At 35.6% G+C, this 21,024-nt stretch overlaps 1 protein-coding gene and 1 non-coding gene across 9 annotated transcripts in view; one reads left to right on the top strand and one right to left on the bottom strand.

Moving 5' to 3' along the window:
* Positions 1-21,024, bottom strand: part of Nfat5 (nuclear factor of activated T cells 5) — a 119,910-nt gene that overhangs the window by 58,515 nt on the left and 40,371 nt on the right. For 4 of the 8 annotated variants that reach the window (XM_051169229.1, XM_051169231.1, XM_051169230.1 and 1 more), the window contains 3 exons: positions 10,641-11,199; positions 5,236-5,428; positions 1,960-2,150 (listed from right to left, as the gene is read on the bottom strand). In XM_051169229.1, coding sequence (XP_051025186.1) covers positions 1,960-2,150; positions 5,236-5,428; positions 10,641-11,199 — 943 coding nt within the window. Of the gene's footprint in view, positions 1-1,959; positions 2,151-5,235; positions 5,429-10,640; positions 11,200-11,652; positions 11,715-21,024 lie in introns of all 8 variants that reach the window. The other 4 variants (XM_051169236.1, XM_051169237.1, XM_051169234.1 and 1 more) reach the window with 3 other exon arrangements.
* Trnaq-cug (transfer RNA glutamine (anticodon CUG)) lies at positions 1,692-1,764 on the top strand. The gene has a single exon. It is a non-coding gene; the product is annotated as a tRNA-Gln (tRNA).

Here is a 21,024-nt window from a genome sequence, read left to right as displayed (position 1 = left end):
CATGTCTGTATGCGGTACTGGGGTCCAACCTAGGGCTTTCCATATGCTAGGCAAAAACTTTACCAACTGAGCTATAGCCTCAGACCCCTGGCTATGTAATTTTTATTTTTAACATCAATATTTAATTAATTAACTTGATTTTTTGAGACAGGGTTTCTCTGTGTTAGCCTTGGCTGTCCTGGATTCGCTTTGTAGACCAGGCTGGCCTTGAATTCACAGTGATCCACCTGCCTCTGCCTCCGAGTGTTGGGATTAAAGGTGTGCACCACCATGCCCAGCAGCATCAATATTTAAAATGTCAATAGGTAAGTCTTGCTCTTCTAAAAAGCACTCTCCCCTGGCCTTCACTTCTATGCCTTGGAAATTATTTGGGAAAGCAAAAAAGAATGCAATTTAGTCTGTGACCATTCTGGAGAAACCCTTCTTGTTTCTTTAAGTTTTTCGAGATAGGTTTTCTCTGTATTATCTTAGCAGTCCTAGGCTTGCTTTGTAGACAAGGCTAGTCTCAAACTCATAGCTCGCCTCCTTCTGCCTCCCAAGTGCTGGGATTAAAGGCGTGAGCCACCATGCCCAGCTTGAAAAACCCTTTTTGTCTTTTTAGAGTGATCCTATCCATTAACGGCTGAGCCATCTCTACAGCCTGATAGAAACCTTTTTTAAAAAGAACAGTATGTTCTATTTGAAATATTTTAAAAAGACCCTCAGAAGTCAGCTGGTGGTGGTGATGCATACCTTTAATCCCAGCACTTGGGAGGCAGAGGCAGGTGGTTCTCTATAAATTCAAGGCCAGCCTGGTCTACAGAGTGAGTTCCAGGACAGCCAAAGCTACACCAAGAAACCCTATCTCAAAAAACTTAAACAACAAACAACAACAACAAAAACCAAATCAACTAAAACAAACAAAAACCCTCAAAATCTTCTACTCTCTAGAACTAGAAATATTTTCCTGATTATTACAGGAGTATAATACATAATAAAAAATTCTTAGAAGCTAAGAGAGATGGCTCAGAGGTTCAGAGCTCTTGCTGCTCTTGCAGAGGACTTGGGCTGGGCTCCTAGTAATCTTGTAGGTTGGTTCACTCTAGTTCCAGGAGATCCAATATCCGCCCCTTGTTTCTGTGAGCAACTGTACACATATAATACATATAAATTCACACAGGGATACACACATACACACAAATAAAGTAAATCTATTTTAAAATTGTCCAATAGCCACCCTCCAAAGGCGCAGGCCCAGCCTGGTCTACACAGTACTTCCAGAGCTATGTAGAAAGATCCTGTCTTTAAAGGTAACAAACAAACAAAACAAACAAACAAACAAAAAAACCTCAAAAAACCCAAACAAACAAACAAAACAAAAAAAATAAAGGTAACAAAAACCCAAAACAACAAAAAAACCCATACAAATAAGTAAGAAAAATTGTTAGATACAGCAACTCACATATTTATTTATTTATTTTTGTTTCTGTTTTTTCCCCCAGACAGCGTTTCTGTTTAGCCTTGGCTGTCCTGGACTCACTTTGTAGACCAGGCTGGCCTCGACTCATGAAGATCTAGCTGGCACATATCTATAATCCCAGCATTCAGGTGGCAGAGCTCTGTGAGTTTGAGGTCAGCCTGGTCTACATAGAGGGTTCCAGGCTAATCAGAGTGACAAACTGAAACATACTGAAAAAAGGAAGAAGGGTGGTGACCCAGTGGCCTAATGGGTAAGACACCAGCCTCTGGAGCTGGGGATTGTGGGTTCGAGTCCCATCTGGGTCACACAAAAGCTTATTTGTCAGGCATGGTGGCACACGCCTTTAATCCCAGCACTCAGGAAGCAGAGGCAGGCGGATCGCTGTGAGTCTAGGACAGCCAAGGCTAAACCGAGAAACCCTGTCTCAAAAACCCAAGTCCCCCCACCCCACCCCCTGCCAAAAAAAAAAAAAAAAAAGAAGGAAAAAATTAAGTACTTACGCCAGTGTCATGTTGTTGCTAGGATCAAGGCCAACTTCTATAACAGTGGTCCCTTCAATGTCCACTTCTTTACAGGGAGTTGTATTTCGTCCAGTTACTCTACAGGCCTGATAGAATCCATGTGGTTTCACTCGACCAGAATCATTGCCCACAAACACCTGCAACACTACTGGTTCATTATGACCTTCCAGCTGGAAACAGATAACATGTAGCAGAAACACTAATTAGCACTTCAAATAAGCTCATTATAAAATAAACATTCAAAATCAAATCCTGTATTTAAAATTAGATGAAGAAATAATTTAAACATAAAAGAATACAGGCAAAACTTTTCCTTCCTTCCTTTCTTGGATGTTGAAGATTGAACCCAGGTGTTCACAAATGCTAGGCTAGTATACTCTACCTGAGCCACACACCCAGTCAAACATTTTCTTATCAAGAAAAACTGGAGTCAGGTGTGGTGGCACACATCTTTAACCACAGCACAGGCAGGTGTCCTGTTTCAAAAAACATAAGGGCTTGGGGGCTCATAACCAAAAATAAAGATAAACTGAGTCTTTACAGAACACTACTATACTAGTTCTACAATAACTTCATTTTAATTAATCTAGATGTGCTATGATAAATCATCACATATTCTATTTGTGTAAGTGGATGGGGATACCCAACTGCTAACACAGTATATAGATTACTCAGGATCTGCTACCACCACTGAATTGTTAATGGCAACATCTTCATCATTAAATGAGAATATATATGATACATTTTACTACTTAAGCAGTTTGAGAAGGAAAGTGTTTGAAATGCAGCCATACAAATGACAGGAAAATGAAGCTTATTTTCAAAGATTGGCTCATGAGATCCTGGGCCAGAACATCTATGGTCAGAAGAAGTGCTAGCTTAAAATAAGATATGTGATGATTATAGGCCTCTAGGAAAACTCTCATAAATGATAGTTCATATACAGAATAATATTTTAAAATCATTAGAAAATGTTTTAAATTTTGATTCTTGATATACCTCACAATAAACATATCGAAGCTGTTGATAAAAAAAATTGCAAGAAAAAAATTTTTAAAGGTCAGATCTTAGCTAGGCGTGGTGGCCCATGCTTTTAATCCCAGCACTTGGGAGGCAGAGGCAGGCAGATTGCTATGAGTTCAAGGCCAGCCTGGTCTACAAGTGAGTCTAGGACAGCCAAGGCTACACAGAAAAAAACCTGTCTTGAAAAACAAAACAAAACAAAACAAACAAACAAAAAGTCAGATCTTTTCTATCCCATTATATTAACATCTTTGTGCAGTGACTATTATAATCAGGCAAATAAGTAAAGAAATAAGGAAATATATGTTCATCTTGATTTCCTTCTACAAATGGATTATGTAATAATTTAACAGAGAAGCATGCAAAGTTTTAATGGAAATGCAGAACTAGTTGGCAGTACATAGATTGGTCCTGGCATATAAAAGGGAAAAAAATGTCTGTTGTGTGAGTAAATGAACTGTTTAGGGCAGTCAGTTCATTCCCTATCATAGTGAGGCAATTAATCAATACTATATGTAGCTGTGTAAAAACTCAGACCAAAGCCGGGCGTGGTGGCGCATGCCTTTAATCCCAGCACTCGAGAGGCAGAGGTAGGCGGATCACTGTGAGTTCGAGGCCAGCCTGGTCTACAGAGTGAGTCCAGGATAGCCAAGGCTACACAGAGAAACCCTGTCTCGGGAAAAAAAAAAATAAAATAAAATAAAAAAAAATCCAGCCAAACACATATAAAACAAAACTTGAATTTCTCTTTTGCCTGTTACTTGTCCTGGATTTGAGGGATTGGTTGAAGATAATTAGTGTGGTAAAACAGGCGTAAAGGTTCAAAGAAAAGTTTCCCAATTCTAAATTTTATTCAACTATGAAATGAATGGCAGTCATGTTTATTTTTTTCTATTTTTAAACAATAATATTCTTTATAATAAATATACCAAGTGATAAAATTTTACCTTAAGTCAGAGTTCTGAAAAGGTAATTCTGATAACTTCAAATTTTTTATTTTCTGAGCGGGGGGTTGGGGGGGTGGGGACAGTGATACACACCTTTAATCTCAGTGCTTGGGAGACAGAGGCAGCAAATCTCCGAGTTCCGGGCCAGCCTTGCCTACAGAGTGAGTTTGAGAATAGCCAGAGCTACATAGAGAAATCCTGTGTTGAAAAACCAAGGGGGGGGGGAGGTTTCCATGTTCCTATGTTCTGAGACATATCTCATCATATAGTCTTGGCTGGCCTGGAACTCTCTATGAAAGCTATGCTGGCCTCCAACTCATTGAGATCTGTCTCTTGAATGCTGGAATTAAAAGCACCTGTCACCATACTTGGTGAAGTTCTCAATAATTTCTACTGTTTCTTTGCATTCTTTGCATTCATTTTAAAATTTCTTCTTAAATAAAACACTTTGGATGAATCTGTCCCTATCAAAGCAGGAAGATAATTTATGGCTTGCAGATACTTTCTCTTTTCAGAATATACTCTCATCTCTTAAAATGTACCTAGGCATGCTGGCTCACATCTGTAATTCAAGCACTCAGGACACTAAGGCAGGAGGCTTGCTAGGAATTCAAGGTTTGCCTGAACTACATAATCAGTTCCTGGCTAGCCTGGGTTATCACTAACATATCTCAATAAATCAAAATCAACCAGCTAAGCAAACAACAATTCAAATGTTATCTAAGTACTATTTAGCTTCTGGCCCAATTATTTGTTTTCTATTATACTGAGCTAGTAATTCTTCCTTTCTATTTCAGAAAGCTTTTTCTGAGGTTAAAATAATTAGTTAAATAGAAGGAAATTCATCACATACATATATATTATTTTTACATTTATTTGATGGTTATATAAGGGGAACATGTATATGGGGCATATTGTGTCATGGTGTGGTTGTGTGGAGGTCAGGATAGCCATGTAGAGCCAGTTCCCTTCTCTCACCATTAGTCAGGTTCTTTTTTTTTTTTTTTTAAATACATAAATAAACATATATATACTTTATTTGCATTCGTGTTTTGTCTACATGTTTATCTGTGTGAGTGTGTTGGGTCCCCTGGAACTGTAGCTACAGACAGTTGTGAGCTGCCATGTAGGTGCTGGGAATTGAACTCAGGACCTCTGGAAGAGTAGCCAGTGTTTCTAACCGCTGAGCCATCTCCCCAGGCCAAGTCAGGTTCTTGAGATAAACCTTTACCTATGAAGTCACCTCATGGGTCAGTCTTCACACATCACTAAGTAAAATGAGTACCTTCACTGTAGGAAAGCCTTGCTGTGTTCTATCTTTTACTGAGCCTCGGCTGCCCTCTGTCAGGTACCGAGCTCGGTGTTGGGTCTCAGGCTGTACAACTATCTTCAGCTCCTTCCCCTCACTTTTAACCGGATACTGTCCACACAACATGGGGCTCTTCTTTACTCCAGTTCCTTTTTGGTTGTCCATTGTTCTGAGAAACCAAAGCACAAGAAGAAGAAAATATCAAAAACAGTTTTCTATAAAAGCTATCTTAGATAAAGGAAGAAACAGAAAGGCAGTAACACTGAAAACAACTGCTCAGCTTATGGATAAAATAAAACACAGCCCAAAGGAAGAAATATCCTATATAACTAAATTATTAAAAAAAAATATTGTTGAGACAAGTATAACTATATGCCATGAAAAAGTAAGTTGGACAGGAAAGAGAAAAAAATGCAGTTGGGTGGTAGGAGAAAGACAGTGAAATAATTGTCTTCACACTGCAATTCAGGTAAAGTATAGAAATTACACACAAGGATTCATATAAAGCTAAAAGACTGATTATGATTACTTTTTAATCAGACTTGCAAAACAAAACAAAAACAAACAAAAAAACCAAAACAACAACAACAACAACAACAACAAAAGAATAGTAAAAACTATCAAACCAGCACAAAAGGGCTAAGAGATTCAAGAAGGTACATGTAGTGTATTCTTTTGGATCTCTTTCTCAGTAAATCAAGATGAGAAATTTATAATAAAAAAAAAAAATCAGTGATTCAATTTTTATTGAGAAACAGATTTACATTCAATAGTAAATGTGATTATTTTAATATGTGACTGGCTAAATAATTAAAGTTCTCAACAAAAACCTTATAATCTGAGCTTTATATCACTGGTGATTTTGTTTTTTTAATTATGAAGTTTTATTTTGTTATTTTTTGGAGACAGGGCCTCATATACCTCAAGCTATCTTAGCTGAGGATGGCCTTGTAGTATGGATCCTCTCTGTTGCCCCACTATCTCAGGGTAATTAGGACTTCTTTTTGTTTGTTTGTTTGTTTTTTTTCGAGACAGGGTTTCTTTGTGCAGCCTTGGCTGTACTGGACTTGCTTCGTAGACCAGGCTGGCCTCGAACTCACAAAGATCTGCCTGCCTCTGCCTCTCAAGTGCTGGGATTATAGGTGTACGCCACCACACCCAGCTTGATTAGGACTTCTATAAAGTAACTAATGTAATGCAAATATCTAATGAAAATAAGCAGAATAAAATTACCCCTCCCCCTTGAGTAATATGAAATAGATTTAAAAATATCCATGTATGTTCTTGAAAAGTCAGGGCCTATCACGTTTCTTAATCATAACAAAATAACTGGATCCCCAGAGGAATACTATGATTTTAAAAACAGAAGAACAACTTTAAACCTGGCCTTAAAATTTACCAATCCAGATGTAACCAACTGTTGCCTCAATCAGTAAGAAGAAAGGGATGGAAGGCAGTCAGTTACTCCTTAGAAAAGGTGTAGGAAAGGGGCAGAAGTATGAAGAAAAGGGCAGCAATGATACAGAAATCCAGCATGACTGGCAAGGCAAGTTCATATGATGTTTGCTGATGAAGGCAAACAGGAAGAAAAAATGAACAAGAAAAGCAGAGGAAAAGGAACTTTTATAATTGTTAGATGGGTAAGAACAGACCTTAATTGGACAGGAAATGTCATTCACACAAGTCTGACACAATTAAGTCAAAGGTTACCTGTATGTGTAAGCATTTTAAAGGCCTTAGAGGAATGAATCTATGAACAAAACTATCAGGCTGAAGCTAGAATAAGGGGGTTATGGATAACGTTTTCTTTTTAGCATTATGAGTGAATTAAAATGTTAGGTTTGAAGAGTGTACAATTTCTTACACATGAGATTCTGTAATAATCTGTTTTGTATTTATCTTATTACCAAAGCTTTAAAAAAGGTATATTGAAACTACGTAAAAATATTTCCCACATGTATATATACAGGAACTAAAAGAAATTACAGCACAATGATAATAGCATTTACAAGAGTGACTAGATAATGGTTTATTTTATTTTTCAAGTACTTGTAATTCTTATGTATTAATCATAATAAAAAAATTTTAGGCTGAAGTATTAAGAAAACTTGAATGACATGACAACTTATTCTATCAGGTGTGCTTTTTATATTCAGTTATACTAATCAAGCTAATATGTTGAAAGTAATGAAGATGAATCCTGTAAAACAAGTTTTGTATTTGGAATAAATATACCAAGAATATATAGTTGATACAAACACACACAACTAAAAACCACAAAGAATCAAATAATTTCTAGAAAATTTTCTGCTGGATTTTTGGGAGTGGGGGTGGGGTTAGCCCAAATTGGCCATAAACTCATTACAAGCCAGGCTGATCTCTGTCTCACAAGCCCATTGCCTCAGCTTCCCAAATGCTTATACGAATTTACCACCCACCATGCCTGAAACTATATTCTAGAAATCTCTTTATTCTCTAAGTTTAAATGTAAAAGTGGAATTAATGTAGAAAAATGTAAAAGTGGAAAATACATATATTTAGTTCTTCAGACATGTAAAAACAATGAAATCATCAACTAATTCTTAGAAAAGCAGTAATTCACTTTATAAATTGTTAAGGTAAAACAGCTTAAGAAAAAAACCCAAGAAAGTAGAGGTTCATTACGTGGGGATTAGCTGACTGAGCAGAGTTGGCTTCCCTCATGTTAGGAAGGGACCCCATCACTGGAGTCGACATCTAAATGACACCACCACAGACAGTGTGTTGTAGCAGGTTCTATTTAGAAGTCTTAGAATGACATCCAGGTTCTTTTGTGCTAGCTATTTCTCTCATAAAAATAATTTCAACTACAAAAAGGCTTTCATATCTACATGGTATCATGTCTAAACTTCTAGAACTTTAGAAAAAAATAGGGCTGGTGATTCTAAGGACATTAGTAAAGAGTTTAAGATTAATATGGTCAGCAATATTTACATAAAAAGAAGCTTTAAAAAAGACGTTTCCTTAATAAGCCCTAACATTTTAGTTATAAAAATAATCATCTCTCTATCCATCAATTATCCAGACTTCTGGCATCATGAAGATAAATGAACTGCTATGTGCAATACACTCAAAAGTTCATTTAATACATATTTAGCATTATAAAGTTCAAATTGTGCCATATCACATTGAAGAATATATAACTTATCTCTTAAAACATTTCAAAATTTCATGTTTCTAACATCTTTTTCGTCATTGAGGAAAAAAAGAGAGGCAACTAGCTGGAACTGAAGATTGTTTAAAAACGGTTGTCCATGTATTTTACATTTGGTTTCATCCTTTCCTCAATGTATTTCTTATAAATTCAAACTTTAAACTTCTTCATCATTTCCATATACTGTTGTCAAATAATTTTCCATTACCTAAGAAGATGGGCATTTCTTCAGCTGCTTGGAGTTTCTGCTTCATGAATTATTTCATGAAAGTTTTGTCTTGACCAATGTCATTATACTTTCCCTGGTAACCTCAAATCATTTCTAAGATATATCTATCATACAAAAGCAGAAGCAGAAAAGATGTAGGTCAAGAAATCTCTTTAATCAGCAACAGTAAATTACTGTTTGACTATCCCCAAGTCAAAACTTTACTGTTCTTAACTGGAAACTTTAATAATTATTTCAGTACAGATCAGAAAATATCTTTCACTGCAACTTTATAAAAAAAGACCCTTTCCACTGCAGCCCAAGTAAGCCCACACATATTTACTGACATCCAAATACCTTTCAGATCTGTACTATCCGTCATACTTCCTTATGTGACTCAGGGTGTTCATGACATTTCAGGACCTTAAACTACATTTTATAGTTGAATAAATCACTTCTTTCTTGAGTTCCAGACTGTTAAGTGTGACATATTAGGAAAGGCTGTATCTTGTTTTCTTTTGGAAACTGCCTAATCTAGACCTTTTAAAACTGTAAATCACTTACTACTTAACTATAAAGGAGTTTTAAACAGAAGTATAAAGAAAAAGAGTAGACTGATTTTTTTAAAATTAATTTTTAGGTTAGAATATAAGGAAATAAGCTTCATTATGGGGTTTTAAACATGTGAGTATAGACTTATTAATTTTAAAATATATATAGGGAATATTTAAGGATATATTTAATATTTATTACAACAAATATAATACAATATTGGGCTTTCAATATAACAAATCAAAGACGTAACCATGGAGTAAACCCATCTAAGCTTTCATACCATTTTTTAACAACAGGTAGAAATGGTAAATGATCCTGGGACACCTAAAGAGTCATACTCTGTGCCACGGCAAAAGCTAGTTCTCAAAATCTAGTGAGTTAAATTTTACTGAATATACTATAGAAAAATTTACTTTCAAAAGTCCAGCAACTAAATATTACAATTAAAATACAAAAGGAATCCTAAGCCAGGCAGTGGTGGTGTACACCTTTAATCCCAGCACTTGGGAGGCAGAGGCAGGTGGATCTCTGAGTTCAAGGCCAGCCTGGTCTACTAAGCCAGTTCCAGGACAGCCAAGGCTACACAGAGAAACCCTGTCTCAAAAAACAAAACAAAACAAAAACAACAACAAATCCCAAAGGAACCCTAAAGTATATCATATTAATCTATGATATTATAGCTTGGAATATTCTGTAATATACACTGAAATATAGTTGGTAAATACTACACCAATGACACAGATGAACAGAAAGCTCAAATGTGTACCATGATTCTGTTTCATTAGCCTTCAAATTAGAAACAGAATCAGAGAGAAAAAAAAAAAAAAAAGAATAACAATTAAAAAAAAAAAAAAAAAAAAAAGGTCCTGAACTGGCAGGATGTATCTAAGGGGGGGAAAGTTTTAAACACACAAATTTAAATGAGAATTGAGCCATCTTGTTTTTTCATTTTCATCAAGTAAAGATGAAAAACAAAAATAAAATATAAAATTCTCTGAAAAAATACAATGGAATGAACCACATGAATTAAACCACTGAGAGAACAAATCAGCTTCTAGAGACCATTTAGGTGTTTTAGCATCATTATACTGTTACTTATTTCTGCAGGTAAAGATAATTTTAAATCCTTTTAAAATGTAAGTCCATTTGACGTTTAAAAATTATTTCAAAACAGATTATCTTTTCTACTATTCCTAACCATACTCATAAATAAAAGTTTCTTTGCTACAATCTACTGCTTTTTTTATATTCTCTTTCTAGTAAAATTTGATTATTTTAAGTTAAGATTTTCATGTACTTGAAGGATAAAATTAGCATTTTTTGCTTTATATGCAAACTTAAGCTAAGAATTAAGAAAATTTGGGAATGATTTACTTTTTTGTTTTGCATAATGGTGATAGAACTTTAAAAAATGTGGATACCAACCCATTTCCAGCTTTTGAGTTGCCTTTGTTGTCCGTGGTAAGCTGAGAAAGCACATAGTGAGGTGCTTTGGCACTGTCGGCATCAAATATATCCATATTAGATTCTTCACAATCTCGTCGTTTGACCCCCGGCCTCTGCTTTGGATTTCGTTTTCGTGATTTACGAGGTACCTCAGTGTTATCATTGTAGGAACTGGTGCTCATGTTACTGAAGTTGGAGGGGGAATCCTCCATCCACATACTGCAGCTCTGCTCAGATTCCAATCCACACCCCTCATCCTGGCAGGACATCCGACTGTTATCCAGCAAGTCCTCAGGTGGTGGTGAGATGTACAAAACTGTGTGCCTCTTCGGGGTTGATGGATGCTGCTGAACTGTGTTACCGGTTAACTGCTTTTCACTTACCCCTCTGTTACTTACCCCCACGGCTGAGGAGCAGCTCTCCACTTGCATAGCCTTGCTGTCGGTGACTGAGGTAGAATAAATGGTAGGGCTGGAAGAGGTGGTAAAGGAGCTGCAAGCACCGCCCATGGAGGAAGAGGAGGGAGCTGAAGAAGCATCTGCAGTGTACAATCCAAGAGTAAGTACACTATACATGTTTTTACCTATGCTGGCTAGCAGTCCCAATGAAAATGTGATTTGTGAACTGATTGTTTTCCCCAAAATGAATAATTGGAATTTGGTTAAGTTTTAGAATATAAATGCTTTCAGCAATACAAAGCCTAAGAAATATAATTTTTAAAAAAATGCCCAAATAGCATTATTTTACTTTTGTTATAATTGATAGATTTTTTAAAAATTCTAATTTAGTGTTTTAAGCTGTAAAGCAAGAATAAAGCTTTTATTGCCTCAGCTGAACGTTCTGTTGAATTTTAATCATTAAAAGTAATACAGAAAACCCCAATATGAAACATATGTTTGTGGTCCACATTCAATGCCAATTAAATAATTCATTATAGAATTTGAAAAGTGGGACTGTGCTTAGCCACAAAATATTAAAATAAGTTTCTAACCTATGAAGCAGAGAACTACAGGTCATTTTTAATGCAGACACTCCCTGCTTCAGAGGCAAATCCTGGAATAAAAATATGAGAAAATAAATGAGAAAAGAGCTGCTGATTATTCCAGATATCAATTATAAAATGAAAAATAGAGAAAAAATATAGATAATCAACTGAACTGGAGGCAAAATGGAACTGGTACCATCACTATAACTGATTGTAAAATCCATGAAAATAAAGGTGAGAAAGGTTCGATGCTTGGTTGTAGAAGATAAACATGTTGGCCACTGAGAATCTCAAAGTTAGAAATAGCAAATCAAAATCATGAGTAATAACAACAGCAATAACAACAACAACAACAACAAAATCCATTCTTTAAGAATGAATAAAAAACAGAAAAGGGTGCATACTAGATGGACTTTTCCTATAAAGTTCTCATGTGCTCAAAAACTGCCCATTAATTCTCTTTTTAAAAGGCCTGCTTAACTGTGACTATTAGGTCATTTTCCAGTATGATAGGGAATATAGTAACTCTTACTGACCAAAGCCTAACAAAAGATTAAGCATGAAAATTTCTAGGACATCAGAATTCCAATAAAATTATTTTAAATTAAATCATCTATCAAGGATGTTTCACAAAAAAAGCAGATTTAGTAACTCTCTACAGACCAGATTGCAGCAACTAGCAGTAGCTGGGAACACTGCTACTTTAGTCCTTAAATGCATAACCTCAGCCACACAACATTGCTTAGGCTGGAAGTTATCTGTAATTTCACAAACACTATTTTATCATGTAAAAGATATAATTGGATATATAAATAAAAATTGGTAATGCTTAAATTTAATTTGTATCTTCAACCATTTATGCCACAGTTTAAAAACTGCACAATAAAGTTTCCAATGTGATGTACCATTATTGTAATCATAATATTCATTGTTAATTATAGAACTAAAATGTAAAAAAAGGCAATATTTCGATAATGAAAAGCTGTGCTAGCAAACTAACTGAGCCCAACTGAAAGCAGGTATCGAAACATGTAAACTATTTGAAAGAATAACAAAAATGATTCATTGTTGCCAAGGTTAAAGAGCACAGTCATATTAGCCATCTGTAATGTGATCTTTGTAATGCCAAACTCAAAAATTTTCTCCCAACTACCTTAAGCCAAAGAACCTGAAGGAGTAGATGATACCAGTTCCACTTTTTAGTTTGTGTCCTTGTCAAATGCAGTAGCTGAAATCAGAAAGTTCAGTCACTTTTAAACTGCATTCCAATTTAAAGAAAAAAAAATATCAATTCTGTATCATGCATTAATGCAATGTTTTCTTAATAAATAAATATTTTTTAAAGATCTGTAAAAACTACCAAATCTAAATGCTAATGTCAATGACAGTTTAGGAGCTGATTTGTAGCCACTTTGGGTTTAAATAATTTTTTATTTTTCTTTCTTTTTAAAAATACAATGATCATTTTGGACAAAATAGAAAAGATATAATCTAATGTTCCTCCATTTGTTCCAACTATTGGCCAAAACAAAACTAAAATTTGTGCTTGTGTGTGTCTATATTCTTGATTTTCAGATTGATACTAGCAGACAGCATGCACTGTTCCCATTGGATCACACAGAGCATACAGCATGAGTGCCATCAACTTGTATTTCTGTATAGTACTTCCCCAGCCCCTCCTTTCTAAGTACCATACACACAAGAACGCAGAATAGGAACAGCTCAGGGATCTCTGCCAATGACAGAGAAAAGATATGTATGTGCGAAGCCATAATGAAGTCAAGAGCAAACTGTAGTTGTGGTATTTTGATGCATATTTCTTTTGTTTTGATCCAGGGTTCTTGCCTTACAGCTCCTAGCAAGTTCTTAAGTTGAATAGAGCAGTAAGAATCTGTGGTTAAATTTTTGGCACTCCACTTCATAGTGATAAAGGTGAAAGATGACTTTTATTTGCTTGTTTCTTGAGAAGTCTCTCTTATTTTTTGGTTTTAATTTGTAACAAGCACCTTCTAACCATCTGAGACTGTATTAGTAAGGTAATTTGGGGAAAGGTGCTAAATGAGATGCCACAAGAATCAACTATGTCCTCACAGTTCCATCCTCCTATTTCCAAGAGCAGAGGCTAGAGGTTAGGGTGATAAACAAAAGCCAATAATTTAATCAATTATTTCTACATAATGAGGCCTCTTAAATTTTTTTCTATATAAAAGAATTAAATGGACTTAATTCAAGTGTCTAGAAAGGTGAACAAAATCACACCACGTGCCAAGAAAGAGACATAACCAAACTCCCACTGGAGGCTGAGGCTTTTAGATCTTGTTCTTGGTATTACCTCCTTGGTCTATTCATTACTATGCTTTAAAACACTCTCTATAATGAACCAGTAAATATGTTTACTGAGTTCTGTGAGTTGTACTAATAAAATAATTGACCTCAAAGAGGGGACCATGGAAAGTTTAATTATAAGCAGCCAGATGAATATTGAGTTCTATTAAGTTGAATTGGCAAATAAATTGGGTTAGAGATTTTAAAAGACTTAGTATTTAAAATGTAAAATGCTTAGATTGTGTAGCATTACCGCAGCAGTATCTGATACAGATTAACAACTAAGAGTTTAGAGATAACTACTTGCCCTTTCCCCAGAGAATGCTACAATGGTCTTTCAAAAAAAAATATATATATGAAAGAATTACTTATTTACATATTAACCTTAAATTTAGCATGAAAACATTCTTAGTATTATTTCATTAAAACATAAAAACAATATTAAGAACATTTTAGATTTCTAAACTAACCTATCAATTTCAAGCATTCCCAGAAAAGTAATATATAATTATTTCAGGGAATACTATAAATATACTTAAGCTACCTTTAAAGACCTTTCAGTCAAATCATAATCACTCAAAACCAAAACCAAAACCCCAAAAAAGCAAGCAAACAAACAAACAAACAAACAAAAAACCAAGATATACCTCAAACAGCATTCTATAGATTCAAAGTGATAATAAAATCCTGTTTGTTTATATATTTTTTTTGGTATGTTGTTTGGTTTTTTTGTTTTTTGGGGGCCTCATTTGTTTCAAGCAGTTACTAAGTATCTCTGGCTGGCCTGAAACTTGCAGAGACCTGCCTGCAGCTGTCTCTTTAGTGCTGGGATTAAAGGAATAAGTCATAGCTCTGCATTTGTTTCTTTGAGGCAGGGTCTTGCTATGTGGTCCAGATCAGCTTTGGATTTACAGCACTCTTCTTGCTGAGATTCCAAGTGTGTAATACCATCCTGCCTTGTATATTCATTTTTATCTATAAGTTCGTGTGAACAAAATAGAGTAACTACTCCCTTAATCTGTTTTCAGTGCAAAAACTCTATTTTTATCTGTTAGGAATGCTCAGTCTGTTAAATTGCTGCATATTAAAATACAGAAAGCCTTGGGGGCTGGAGGAATGGCTCAGTGATTAAGAGCACTGTCTATTCTTCCAGAGATCCTGAGTTCAATTCCCAGCAACCACATGGTGGCTCATAATATCTATAATGTGATCTGATGCCTTCTTCTGGGCCTATCTGTACATTCAGATAGAGTACTCATATACATAAAACCAAATATTTTAAAAAATACAAAAAGCCCCAAATAAGTATTTTAATAAATGCTTTTATTTCTTTTTAAAAATATTCATTTTTATTTTATGTGTATGGGTTTACGTGTATAGGTGTTTTGCCTACATGAATGCCTATAGGCCTGAAGAGCCTACAGAGGCCATAAGAGGGCATTGGGTTGCATGAAACTGGAGTTATAAACTGTTTCAAGCCACCATGTGAGTGCCGGGAATTAAACATTGGTCTCACAGAAGAACACTCTGCATTTATTTCCTTAGAGAGCAAAAATAGTTATAATGTATTTCCATGATTAACTATATAATTTTAATTCTTCCTTGAGTCTCTTTTTTTTTTTTTTTTTTTTTTTGGTTTTTCGAGACAGGGTCTCTCTGTGTAGCCTTGGCCATCCTGGACTCACTTTGTAGACCAGGCTGGCCTCGAACTCACAGCGATTCGCCTGCCTCTGCCTCCCGAGTGCTGGGATTAAAGGTGTGCGCCACCACGCCCGGCTGCCTTCCTTGAGTCTCTTACCAATCTTTTATAACGAAAGTTTTTCTTAAAATTATTTTTCATCTAAGTAGCATGTGGACACACTTTTATTTCCTTTTATGAAATAACTGTTTTTGAGCTGAGTTTATATAAGCTAACTATTTTCCACAACACTTTCTCTGACCACAAAGAGTATCAAAAACCAAAAGGAAAGCTGATTGACCAGTCCACAATTTATAATCTCAAAAGAATATGTAAATTTTAAAATTTAAAAATGATGGGAATCGAGGCATAGTAGTATATGCCTTTAATCCCAGAATTTAGGAGGCAGAGGCAGGTAGATCTCTGTAAGTTCAAGGACAGCCAAGGCTATGTAGAGTCACTCGGGGGGAAAAAAATTCCCCAAGGGGGAGGGGGACTGGGAAGAAACACTAACATTATATCTAAAGTGTCCTATAATAATTCTGTTCTTTGCAAAGTAAATGCCACCATGATGACTTGAACTGTGCATATGGTATCTTTTTCTTTTTTTAAAGACTTATTTATTTATTGCATATGAGTGCTTCACAGAAGAGGGCAGCAGATCTCATTATAGGTAGTTGTGAGTCACCATGTGGTTGCTGGGAATTGAACTCAAGACCTCTTGAAGAGCAGGTGGCATTCTTAACCACTGAGCCATCTCTCCAGCCCCGGTATCTTTTTCTTAAAGTTAAGATTTATTTTGCTATACTTATGTTCCTATTTACTTATTTTGCATGTGTACGCTCATATGTCATTGCATACATGTAGAGGTCAGATGACAAATTTGAATCAGTTCTCTCTGTTTGCCATATGGGTCCCAGGGATCCAACTCACGTTGTCAGGTGTGGTAGCACCTCACTGACCTGTATAGCTTCTTTTAATTGATGGAAGAGTACAGCTTAGTGGTAGAGAAAGGACTACCACTCATTAGGCCTAGCTTCACTTCCCATTACAGAGAGAGAGAACTGACACATCACTAAAACCTACTATGAATGTTCAAAGTACTTGGGATAAAAAGACTGTCAAATAATATGCCAGAATACACAAAATTTAAATTGTTAAAAATAACTAAATAAAAACTGAGCCAAGATAGTATAGCATAAACCTTTAATTCTAGCCCTTGGGAGACAAAGGCAAGTGGATCTCTGTGAGGCCAGCCCGGTCTACATAGTGAATTCCAGGACAGCCAGGGCTACATGGCGAGACCCTGCCTCAAAACAAAACCCAAAAAAACAAAACAAAAAACCAACAATGACAAAAAAAAAAAAAAGAAAAAAAGAAAAAAAGAAAAAAAAAAAAAAGAAAGAAAGAAAGAAAGAAAACCAAAAAACAAAATACCCCACACAATAAACCAAAATACAACACAACAAAACAAACAAATAAATACTGGATTTTAAGTTTTATCACATGAAGAAACCTATGTGCATTTTACATATCCCTTAAACTACGCTTTAAAGTGAAGAACTTAGTTCTAGATGGTCATGTCAACTACAAGTTATTTAACAAACATAATCTTTTAGTCTTTAAAATGACACTAAAAAGGGCTTATGTTTTAGCTTATGTTTATACTTATAGAGAGCTCTGAAATCAGAACTACTCCTTAAGGTCCTCAAAACAAATAAACATGTTTCACTGATTTAAAACACATTCCACACAAAGTGAGTCCAGGACAGCCAAGGCTACACAGAGAAACTCTATCTCGAAAAACAAAAAGTCAAACCAAACAAAAAATAATAATAAAATACATTCCAGGGCTGGCTGACTCAGCAGTTAAGGGCACTAGCTGTTCTTTCAGAGGTCCTGAGTTCGATTCCTGGCACTCACATGGCAGCTTATACCTGTCTTAACTCCAGTTCTAGAGGATCCAACATCCTTCCACATACATACATGCAGGCAAAACACCAATACAAATAAAATAAACAAATCATTTTAAAAAACCTACATGCAAAAAGAAAAAAACAAAACAAGAAACAAACCAACAAAAATAAATAAATCTTAAAAAATAAGGTAAAACCACCCATTTCCTAAAAAAACAAAAACAAACAACCCCCCCCCTCAAAAAAACAAAAGCAAAAACAGAAACAAAAAAGCACCTGGCACAGTGGCCCATGCCTTTAATCTCAGCGCTCAGGAGGCAGAGAGAGGCAGGTGGATGGATCACTGTGAGTTCAAGGCTAGCCTGATCTACTAAGTGACTCTGGGACAGCCAAGGCTACATAGAGAAACCCTGTCTTGAAAAACAAAGACAAAAACAAAAACCCATAAATGATATTTAATAAGACCCTGAATTCAGATCTGATCATAGCAATTAAATAGGCACATGTATTTATACATTTTCAATTATCTGTGCATCAGTTGAATTTTCTAAAAGGTCACTACAAAAAAGCTATGAACTTCTGTAGTATATACTGAATGAGCCAATATTGGAACAGAGGAGGCAACTACTGCCTACCCAGAAACACTTCTAAAAACCAATGAAGGTACTTGGTACAGTTTCTGATGTAAAACACTGAAACTTGGCCATTCTTCATGAAGAGTAATATTTGTCTTAATGGTAACAATGAATTCAAAACTAAACATCTTATCTCATAAAAGTTACCAGATATAAGGACATATTTTCAGATCAAAGAAGAAAGACATTCAGAGAAAAAATTCTAAGACAACATTTGTGTTGCCAACAGACTGAAACATGTGCAAGACACAAAGTGGCTTCAAACCTGCTTTGTCGACACCTTACATGCCAACCTTCATTTTCTACATTTCTTCGTCTTATAACATTAATGTAAAGTTTTAAACTTTACACATAGATTTAGTTTCAATCAGTATCAATCCACTATTTAGGGAGGGGGGAAGGAAGGAAGGAAGAAAGAAAGAAAAAATTAAGACTTATGAAGAAGTCTAAAAACAAGACCGACCTAGACCCTGGGTGAGATTGGATGGGTTAAGTGTCTCTGGTACTATTTGTCTTCACTATTGACAGACACTGTCACACAACCCACCACACGATGCCTGTCTCTGAATGACGAAGCTAGAACGCAAGTTAAGTGTATTAATAGAAAAACAACTAGCATCCCAGCATATAAAATAAGCAATCTAGATTACTTTACAAAAAAAGCAAAACCCAAAAATTGTAGGATTGATCAATTTACATGTTTAAAACAGATTCAATTTCCCATAACTACTTTTCCCACCCAAAATAAGTTTACATGCTTCAGTAATCAATGTTTTAAGATAAACTTTAAATATTTATTGACAGAAGATAAATGTATGTAGAAAATTTTTACCCAAAACTTTGGTTTTAACTCATATTCACCAATTTATTTTTCTGTTTATAAATGTAATCTAATCCATAAGCCAGAATGCTCTCGTTTACTGTTGTTTTTAAATTTTGGGCTGTGCCTTTACTCAAAAATTCTTAAGAAGCAGAAGAAGACAACACACTATGCCCCCCAAAAAACCCTATCTTTAATTTCTCTGTCACACCAATAGCCTCACACTTTTTTTTTCTTTTTTCTTTTGGTTTTTCAAGACAAGGTTTCTCTGTGTAGCCTTGGCAGTCCTGGACTCACTTTGTAGACCAGGCTGGCCTTGAACTCACAGCGATCTACCTGCCTCTGCCTCCCGAGTGCTGGGATTAAAGGTGTGCGCCACCACGCCCAGCCCCACATACTTCCTTATACATCATTCTAACATGTTATCAACTGGGTATGGTGGCCCATGCCTATAATCCCAGAATTTTAGAGGTTAAGGCAAGAGAATTAAGGCAAGAGTTAAATGATAGCCTGGGTTACATAGTGGGTTCTAGGCCAGCCTGATATAGTGTGAAAAGATCCCAACAAAATAACTGAATGTAGTGGTAATACCTTTAATCTTAAGAGTTCAGGAGACAAAGGCAGGCAGACCTCTGTGAGTTCAAGGCTAGCCTAAGATCCATAGTGAGATCCTGTCTCAAAAAATAATGCTGTAACAGAGATTGTTGGTTCTATGAATAAAACATAGTTTAAATATATTTTAAGTGCTTAGTCAACTCGGCAGAACTATTATAGGTTTAAAAAGTGAGGGGTGTCTTACTGTACCCAGGCTGGCCTCAAACTCACTGTGTACCAAGGATGACCTTGAACTTCTAATCCCCTGGTCTCCATCTCCAAAACTGTGGGATTATAGGTATATGCCATTATGCCTAGTTTATGCAGTATAGGGGATTAATCCCAGGGCCTTGAGCACACTAAGTAAGCACTCTACCAAAATATAACCAAAGCCTAAAAATAAATTTATGACTTCTTATTAGTAAATGTTTGAACTCTGTGTGTGTGTGTCTTCATGTATCAATATATCTGAGATCATGTAAAAAAAAAATTCTCCTGAGTGAAACATGACTATGAGTAAAAAAACTTAAGAAGGCCTGTCCTGTCATGCCTCAAGGAGTGAAAGGACCTCATCAAGAAAAAAGAAAAGTAACTGTGGCTAGAAGGACTGAGATATAATTACATTTAATGACACACAAATTGTCCAGCACAATTCTAACGTGGTTTTTTTTTTTTTTCATCTCCTTCCTATGACTCTTTGTTGTTTTTGTTTTGATACTGAATATGGACCTCAGATCCATGTGCATGCTAGACATAACCACTGAGTTACATGTTAGCTAGTATTTATTGTTTAATAGTCTTACAAGCAAGCTGGCCTTGAATTTGAGGTTCTCCTATCTCTGCCTCCCAATTATAGGTTTATGTCATGATGTCTAGATAAACAAATTCCTAAGGTTTTTTGTTTTGTTTTGTTTTTCTGAAACAAGGCTTCTCTGCCTTAATTGAGCTGGTCTCAAACTCAGAGATCTGTAAAGTTATGCCCCACCACTGCCTGGCCCCAAATTCCTATGCTTTTAAATTTAGATGATTAATAGGTCTAAAGTAAATTAGAGCATAGCTTTTCTCTGTTACTGGCCCCTGATTTTCTAGTGTTCTCTCCTGTAGTATAACACTCACTCAACTGGTTGCTTCAATGTAGAAAATACCTGTTAGCTACTTGAAAATTTATTAATTGCCATAGTACTGAATTCAAAGTACTATCTAATAAGATTCTTTCAAAAAAAGTTTATATTGTAGATGTTATATAAAGTTATAAACTTAAATTACATTCACTGTGGCTCTTTTCTTGACACTGCCAAGTCAGCTGAGGTAGAGGCTCTGTGCATTCAAACTCTGCTTTATCAAAAACTCACCACCATGTCTGAGAAAGGCAGTGTGGCTGGAGATGTGATGGACGTTAGCAATGCTTCA

Source organism: Acomys russatus, chromosome 26 (genome assembly GCF_903995435.1).
Source record: "Acomys russatus chromosome 26, mAcoRus1.1, whole genome shotgun sequence".
In the NCBI taxonomy this organism is placed as follows: domain Eukaryota; kingdom Metazoa; phylum Chordata; class Mammalia; order Rodentia; family Muridae; genus Acomys; species Acomys russatus.
This window is presented reverse-complemented; position numbering and strand designations above follow the sequence as displayed.